The following is an 8,397-nucleotide window of genomic DNA, read 5'->3' as shown; positions in this document are numbered from 1 at the left end:
AAATCTGAGGCCCAGGCGAGTAAACACTGGGCCAGGGAGGGCGTTTCTGGTGAATCCTTGCCCCATGATGAGCCTGTGCTGCTGACTCGAGCTGATCATCGGGGCCTGCTGATGGGTCACTCACGGCCATGGGCCCAGCGCTGCCCCTGGAAGTCACGCTCCCATCACAGAACTGGGCTGTGCTCCTCTGCTGTGGGGGCTCCCTCAGGCCATGGTGTGCAGGACTCTCCCGCCTGGGCATTAGATGGTCTGGGGAAGCATGCTGAGAAAAGGACATTTGAAGGGGTCTTGAAGGACATACAGGAGTTTAAGGCTGGCTCAAGGCCAGGTGAGGATCCAAGCTGAGGGAGTGGGGTGAGGTCCAGCTATATGGTGGGTGGCGGTGGATGCCTGGAGGCTCAAAGTCGTCATGGGGGCCTGTGTGCAGGGCAGAGCAGCAGGGCCGAGAGGATTGAGACAGTGACTCTGTCCCACGTGACAACTAAGGGTGGATTCCGCTCTCCATGTGCGGATCCTGGTGACTCACCCAGGGCCGCCACATGGGCTACCAGTCCTGGCTGGAAAATGGGCACAACCTGGACCCTACAGTGCCTGAGGCTTACGTGTCCTATAAACCGTGGAGCTGCGCCTCAAAGAAACACCTCCTGGTGTTCACCTGTCAGGCAGCATGCAGGCCTCTGCTGTGGCCAGGAGGGGCAGGGCAGGCTTGGGGGAACTGAGACCTCGGGGTGTGAGCCACCCAGTTCATGACACCCCAGGCACAGCCTAACCCCAAAGCTCCTGGCATTAGGGTCACCCACTTCCATGTTGAACCTGACCGGGGGCCCCTCCTCTGTGCCCCAGGTGAGGAACAAGGTTAGAGGGAGGGCTTGTGTCCTGGAAGGAGAGGACAAGCCCTCAGAACAGGGCTGAGCAACTCTCAGGGACACAGGATTCCCCAACCACAGAAGCCACAGCCCCCAGTGACCCACAGTGTGACACTTCGTGGGGACCAGGCAGCCTGGGGTGGACCCTTCCTTCAGGGGCTCATGCAAGTAACCCAGGCAGCCACACTGAATATTCCAGCCCGGGGCTGTGGAGGAAGGCCCAGCACTCCTGGACCACCCCAACCCCAGGGACAAGTGGGCTTTTCTGCAGCCAGATGGGGATGGCCACACATCTGCCCCTTTGTCCTGGAGTCTGGAGCACCCGTCATGCCAAACCAGGACAGGCAGGAGCAGGGACCAGGGGCAGAGCGCAGGCAGGGCTGGCCTGGACAGCGGCTGGGGGTGGCCTTGGCCACTAGGGATCATGCAGCACAGAGGGGACGGCACGTTTATTGCTCATCACTGACACTCAGGGCCAGGCGCCTGCCAGCACAGCACTCAAGGCCCCTACAGCCGCTGAGGCTCCCAACAGCCGCTGACTCCATGGGCTGAAACCCAGGCCCCCTAGGCACCAGTGGCAGCTCCAAGGACCCCATGGCTGACATAGGCACCGGTCCTCCCTTGAGGCTGTCACACACCAGGGCGGGCGAGGAGAGCCCCCCAGCCTGGGCGTCCCACCCTCTGTCCCCGCTTTGGAAAATGCCCCCTTAGCCTTTGAGAGGTGTTCACATAGGCACTGTCCCTGGAAGGTGTCCTGGACACACCTCCTGGACCCTACACTGTTGTCCTGTGGGGGGTCCTCCTCCACGCCCCTGGCTTCTGTGAGGGGTAGGGGTGCCCACATAGTTCTGGGACTCACAGGCTGGCACTCACACCCTAGCCCCGACACGCTTGCCTGGTCGCCTGTGGCGAACAACCCGCTCTGCTGCTGCTCTCCGCAGTGCTGCCTGGCCTGTGTCAAGGGGCTCTGGCTGGGTGGGGGCTGCCCCGCCTCTTGGACTTGAGTGGACGCAGGCCTGGGCTGAGCCCAGTGCTGTGACATCAGCCTGAAGGCCAGAGAGCAGGGTCACCTCCCTGGTTCCTGGGCTGGCCTGGTCTCCTAGCACTGGGGAGGGCAGGGCAGGGATCCTGGGTCATCTCACCCCAGCTTCTGGCCCAGGCTGGAGCCTCGGCCCGGGAACTGGAGAAACACGAGATGGTCTCAGGCCCTGTGGGGCAGCCAGGGCCGTGGGGGCTCAGGGGTCAGATGCAGCATGGCCTTGGGGACAATGCCCCCTCCCTCCCCCACCCCCTTCCTGCTTAGGCCCACCTGGGAGGGGGTCAGACTCCCCCACCTGCACCCTTTGGCCTCAACATCCAGGGGAGCCTGTGACAGTGGAGACTTCATATTGGCAACAAACAGCAGCTGGGATGGGCCGCGGGACTGGACAGCAATGGCTGAGGCCCAGCCCCAGCACTCCTCCTCCATCATAGCCACCCCTCCTGCCGTCCCACTCTGGCCACCCAGGAGGCCCCCAAGCCCCGCCCCACCATCTGTGTCTGGCAGGCATTGCAGACCATATAAGGTGCCTCTGGCCTCCCTGCCCAGCCCTTCGGTGCTCCCAGCTCCCTGATGCCCTGGGTGGCGGCGCCCTAGCCTGGAGTCTTGGTGGCGAAGGTCAGGTAGCCAGTGTGGCCCACGGCCTCCTTCATAGGCGTGCCACTGCGGAAGGGGCCAGTGTCAGGGCTGGCAGGGCCATCTGTGCCTGCGCCCAGGTCGGGTGGTGGCAGGCTGACAGTGCGCACGTTGTAGACCTGTGGCAGCACCTCCAAGGTGCTCAGCTCCGAGAAGCCACGTGCCGCCAGCGCCTGGCACGTGCGCTGCACCTGCTCGATGCATGGCGAGAAGGAGCAGAAGCGCCCACCTGTGGGAAACAGGACCCGAGGGTCAGAGGGCAGGAGTGGCCTGTCTGGCCCTGGCATCCCTGAACTCCCACCCTAGGGTCTGAGGCCAACCTAAGATGGTCCCAACGCAGACTGCAAGCTCTCCAGAGAGCTGGGATGCAGGGCAGAGGGGCCTGGCCCTCAACTGGCAGCCCACCATGGGGCCTGGCGCCACTGTTCATGTCACCCAGCTTAGCCGCACTAGGCCCTCCCACATGCCAGGCACTGGGTCAAGCTTGTGCCGCCATTGTCTCACTTGGCCCATAGTGGGCACTGCTCTCCTGCCTTCCATGGGGCTGCTGGAGTGCTGGGCCCAGAGTAGCTCTGACAGCACGGCAGCGCGGGGCGGTGCGGGGGCCGCTGCTGTCACAGGAAATCAGAGGCTGTCACTGCTCCCGGGAACAGGAGGCGCCTACTCGAAGCACAGCCTGAGCATGACAGCCCCTCCCCGCCGCCTCCCACCAGGGCAGCCGCGGGCTTCACTTGGCCTGGCCTGCAGTGAATGAGAACCCAGCCCGGGTCAGTTCCTGTCCTGGCTGGGAGGACCTGGGGAAGCCAGGGCCGGGTAGAGGTATGGCCCAGACAAATGTCCTCAAATATCCCTGAGGCTTGGTCCCCTCAGGTGTACCCTGACACGGGGCCGTCGGGAGGTTCAGGGTTAGAGGAGGCACCTTCTGTGTGACAACAGCCTAGACAGGGCACCGAGGCTGAGCGCACCACACCCTCCCCAATGGGCTCCAGTGACCAGCAGGAGACGCCAGGCCCCTGAATGAGCCCAGAGCCTTTGGACCCAGAAGGGGGAGCTGGCAGGAGAAGGGACAGGTCCCAGAGGCAGGCGCAGGTTCCCCCGGCCACTCCGGAGGAAGGAGTCACAAAGGCAGCATGGGGGCCCCAGGAGGGGTTCTGCTGGGTTCAGCCTCCCCGGGACTACGGTCCAGGCCCAGAAGTGTCCCCAGAGCAGGGAGCCTAGGAGGCAGAGCGTGGAGATCCCCACAGCTACCCCAAGGCCTCAGCAGAGACCAGCACCCAGGAGTCAGGGCTGGGCCAGAGCCAGCAGGGAATCCCCGGCCATGGCCTTGCTGTCCGTACAGGGCCTCGGCTAGTCTTTGAGGTGGGGCGGGGCGCCCCACACCCCCACCCTCCACCTTCTCACAATGCAACTCTCAGCTGGGAAGAAGGGGCCCCTGCTGCCTGAACTGCTCCTTCTCCAGAAAAGGGAAAAACCTTGGCGTCCCAGCCACCTCCCTGGCTTGAGGCCCGACCTTCCCCAGGGCTGCCCCGCCTCCGCACCCAGCATCTTCCCTAAAAGGGGCCAGCTCCCTGGGCTCCAGAACTCGTGGGAGTAGAGACTTCGGGAAACAGCATGGGCAGGGGATTCCACACACCGCCAGCCGGGCCTGCCCTGCACTTGGGTGGCACTGCCACCTTTCCCGATAGGGGGTTGACATCCTCCCCATCGGCCCATCCTCCCCAGCTCTGCCTCCCCTGGCCAGCCTGACCCACTCCTCATCTAAGGCCAAGACGAGGCCCTGGCCTAGCCACTGCCATGGTGTGGCTTGGTTTCTGGACCCCTCAGTCCTGCACCCTTGCCCCAACCCCGCCCGGGCTGTACCTCTCCCGGAACCCCTAGTGCACCTTCGACCTTGAGGGCATCCCAGGCGTGGCCCACAGCCTCCCAGGGTGACGGGATGTCCAGGAAGACGGCGTCGGCCACGTGGCTCACGCCAAAGCCGCTGCGGCACACATCCTGGGTGCGCACAGTCACCCAGCGGCCCACACGGTGCTCCTGGAACTCCTCCCGGGCCTTCTCTGCCCGCTGCTGGTGGAACTCCACCGTGTGCAGGTGGCCCGTGGGTGCAATGGTGCGGATGATGGCGTGGGACACAGAGCCACTGCCGGTGCCTGGCAGGACAAGATGGGAAGGGCAAGGCATCAGTTGGGACTGCTCGGGACCCACAGCCTCCCAGGAAACAACCCCCACCTCACCCTGGAGACCCACACAGTGCTCGGGAGGACCCCAGATTACAGGCGGGCGTTACTCCAGGGCTGTGTGGTCCCCACTGCCTAGAGCCCTGGGCTAGCCTTGGGTTGGGCGCCCTGTCTAGGGGTGAGCTGGGGTTGACAGGCTGTGTATGCTGTGGTGTCCGCTGTGGGCACAGGCCAGGCCAGTGGCAACCCTGCCCTATCCCGCCTGGCGCATGTATAGGCACTGAGAGCAGCCCAGCTGACTGGAGCCTCAGAGGAAATCTGTGCAGGGGGAACAGAGAGGCCCATCCCATCGCTCAGCTCTGTCTCCTTCCAGGCATGGCCAATCCCTTCCTCAGTCCCCATCAACAGTGGCCTACCCTGCCCATCCTCATGCCCACCTCTCCCCAGAAGCTCCTTGGTCCCCTTGGTCCAGCCCACCCCCACCAAGCCTGCCTAAGCCTGACCCCACCACACAGGGGCTGGGGCTCTGCCGTGGCCTGGTTGGACTCAGGACGCAGGGCCTGGCCACCAGCCACACAGCCTCAGTCCTCCCCAGCACACCTGCCCCAGCTTCCCTCCGGATGGCCCCTCTGCTTGACTTCCTGTCCCGTGGAAAGGGCCAGGGCCTGTGTCCTTCCTCCTGCTCCACCTTCAGGGGTCATCTACCTGATGTCACTCCCATCCCCAGGCCCCTCCACTCGAGACTCCTGCTAGAGCAGCTACTGCACACTTGCCACCCATCCCTTGAACCCAAATTGCATTGAGCATCGCAAGCGCTTGGGCCAGACCCATAGAGGTGCTTCCACTCCCTCTGTCCCATCCCACGTCCTGCCACCTCCCACATTCTTTTTAGGGAGCAGCCCCTCCCCTAGGTGCTCCTAGTCTGCTGCCTATTCCCCGCCGCAGAGCCTGGCCATGCCTCCTTCCCACTCAGGGACAAGTCAGACTTGCTGGCCTCCGGGGTGGAGCTCGCCTCCCCTCCAACCTCACTCCCAGCCCCTCTGCCTCCCCCACTGAGCCTGACTCGGCAGCACACTCCAACTGCAGGGCCTCGGCATGCTCCTCCTTGGTGGCACTGTCCCTCGGCTCTTCGCAGGCCCCCTCTCATCATGTTCAACTCAAATGTCCCCTCCTCAGAGAGGTCTTCCCTGCCTGGCCTAGCTGGAGGGACCCCACTCTGGGTCCCCCTCAGACACGCAGCCCTGTCTCACAAGTTTCACAGTAACCAGTGGCACTGAGCCGCTCACCCAGGCTGTGTCCCCGCTCCTCGAGGGCAGGAACCTGGTCTGTCTTGTTCACGGTTCTGAGGAGGGGACCTGGCATATCTGAGGAGGCCAGGAAAAGCGTGCTGCTTGATTGAGCTCTCTCTCGAGAGTGGGGCAGGGGCGGAGAGGCCAGCACCCGCCACAGGATGCACAGGAGCAGCAGCTGATGGGATTGGCTAAGTCCTGCTCTCCACCCCTCCCACCCAGACACCCCAGAGAGGGACACGGTGACCTGCAGCCCTCAGAAAGCCAGCATGGCCGTGCTAGGCCCTATTCGTGAACCTGAACCCTAGCTCTCCTGCCCGTGAGGAACATGCCACCAACAACCTAGATGCCTAAGTGCCTGGGGCCAATCTTGGCTTCAATCACTGCACCGGGCAGCCCCAGCACCTGTATGTGTGCAGGGTTCCCACAGCCCAGGCCCTGGACTCAATGACAATGGTGCTCACATTCACTGGTGGCAGGTGAGGATCTGATCACGGATGAGGATGGGAACACTCTCCACCTACAGTGAGCTCCTTGGGGTAGCCCTGGCCTCTTTCCAGAAGGGGCAACTCTCTCTGCTTCACCATCAGCACTGAGAACTAGAGGTTGACGGTCAGCACCTAGGACAGCGCCAAGCATCAAGTTGGCCACACCCCACGAAGGCAAGCAGGACCCTCACTAGAGCACCAGTCCTCCCCAGCTCCCCCTGGTCCATTTACAGCCACCTCTCACTCCAGTTACAGCACCAGCCTCCTAACGGGCTCCCCTGCCTCCACCTTCACTCCCTGCTGTCCGCATCCCGGAAAGATGTGAAAATAGAAACCGAGGAGCCACATCTGTCTGTAGGAAGCGCAGGCTGGAGGCTCTGACCTCCACCTTTGTGTCAATTTCCGAGTTAAACTGAGGCAGCCTGAGGAACTCACCAGACTCACAGACCACAGAGCCGGGCCGAAGCTCCAACATCATGGTGATGAGGGCGATGTCTGTGGAGTAGAGGATCTGTGTGCGGTGCGGCAGGTTCAGCGTCCAGAGCTCCGGCGTGGGGTGCAGCACGTACACCCAGCCACCTCGGCCGCACGTCACCTTGGAGCCGAAGGGGCGGCCGATAAGGTCAACTGAGTGCCGCAGGACACCATGCCGGGTCTGGGTCTGTGCCCCACGCTGCACACGCACTGCCACCATTGCACCATGGCCCAGTGACAGGATGGCCGTGTCACCCTCCTTGATCAGCTCCTCGTATGCCACGAAGCTCATGGTGCTAATGTCTGGCAAGTGCCAAGGACCTGGGGAGGGGTGTGTGTAGGTATGAGCAAGTCAGGAGGCAGGATGAGGGTCTGGGGTCTAGGTAGAAGGCTTCGAGGCCTACATCCCAGCAGTGGGCATGGGCGGGGTGTGGCTAGTTCAGTCTCTGCAACTGCCTGACAGGGAGCCCAATAGCGCTGCACTCTGGCCTGGCCTCTGAAGCCTTTCTTGGTCTAGGACAAGAGACAGGGACTATGAGCCTAAATCAGAGATGAAAAGACAGAGGCTTGGCAATGGCGGAGGTCGGTCCCAAGGATTTCCGGAGTGAGGACCCGACCCTCCCATCACCCTTCTCCATGAGTCTGACTCCCATTCCCCAGGTGTGAGAGGAGGAAGCGCCTTTCCGAGGTGTCCACCGGCGGGGGAGATGCAAATGGTCAATGAGGTCACCTCCAAGCCAGGCTTGATTCCTCGGCCCAGTCTCCCCCACAGGGGCTGGGTAGCAGGGTATGACAGAGGGGTAAGAGCTCCCCAGGAAGGGGCTGGTGACTCAGAGCTGGCCGTCCACGCAAACACCGCCCAGCCGGTGCAGAGGCAGCAAGGGGCCAGGCCGGGCCGGCGGGGGCCGCCCATGCGAGGCTGGAGGAACAGGACTTGCGCGCCGCGCTCGGCCCGGGCCACTCTCACCCGCGCCCTGCCACCCTGGGCCCCGCGGAGTCTCACCTGCGACGCTCCCGCCGGCAGGGCTCCACACGTGCCTCCGCGACGCGCGACGGGGGCGGCCACAACACTTCCGGCTCCGCGCCCGCTGATGACGTCACGCCCCGCCTCGCCCCCTCCGCGCACGGGATCCTGGGAGCGCCAGGCTGCCCTTCCCGCCCCTCCCAGAGGACGTTTCCTGGGCGACTTCTTGCCTCATGTGAGCTGCTCTGTTTACACTTGCTGGTCGCTGGAAGATCGAAAGACTGTACAAAATCCACATGGCGGCCGGCCGGCGTGGTGGCTGTCGCCTGTGATCCCGCGCTTTGGGAGGCCGAGGCGGGAGGTTCTTCTGAGCTGAGGAGTTCGAGACCAGCCCGGGAAACGTAGTGAGACCCCCACCATCTCTACAAATAATAACAAACAAACCAAAGGTCCCCCCGCCCCGC

At 63.5% G+C, this 8,397-nt stretch overlaps 1 protein-coding gene across 1 annotated transcript; it reads right to left on the bottom strand.

Annotated features, from left to right (window-relative positions):
* Positions 1 to 288: 288 nt before the first annotated feature.
* TRMT61A (tRNA methyltransferase 61A) lies at positions 289 to 8,056 on the bottom strand. The gene is made up of 4 exons (XM_025391173.1): positions 7,973 to 8,056; positions 6,931 to 7,290; positions 4,425 to 4,691; positions 289 to 2,770 (listed from the first exon to the last, which is right to left on the bottom strand). Exons 2-4 carry the CDS (start codon positions 7,259 to 7,261, stop codon positions 2,499 to 2,501), a joined length of 870 nt encoding a protein of 289 aa, XP_025246958.1. The 5' UTR covers positions 7,262 to 7,290; positions 7,973 to 8,056; the 3' UTR covers positions 289 to 2,498.
* Between the last annotated feature and the right edge of the window lie 341 nt (positions 8,057 to 8,397).

Source organism: Theropithecus gelada, chromosome 7b (assembly GCF_003255815.1).
Source record: "Theropithecus gelada isolate Dixy chromosome 7b, Tgel_1.0, whole genome shotgun sequence".
In the NCBI taxonomy this organism is placed as follows: domain Eukaryota; kingdom Metazoa; phylum Chordata; class Mammalia; order Primates; family Cercopithecidae; genus Theropithecus; species Theropithecus gelada.
Note: the sequence above shows the minus strand (reverse complement) of the source record. Positions and strands in the feature narration are given on the sequence as shown.

Coding starts and splice junctions, on each gene's coding strand:
- TRMT61A (XM_025391173.1), bottom strand. CDS start 7,261: ATGAGCTTCGTGGCATACGAGGAGCTGATCAAGGAGGGTGACACGGCC. Junction 4,692..6,930: donor CTCTGTGGTCTGTGAGTCTG/GTGAGTTCCTCA, acceptor TTGTCCTGCCAG/GCACCGGCAGTGGCTCTGTG. Junction 2,771..4,424: donor GGATGCCCTCAAGGTCGAAG/GTGCACTAGGGG, acceptor TGTTTCCCACAG/GTGGGCGCTTCTGCTCCTTC.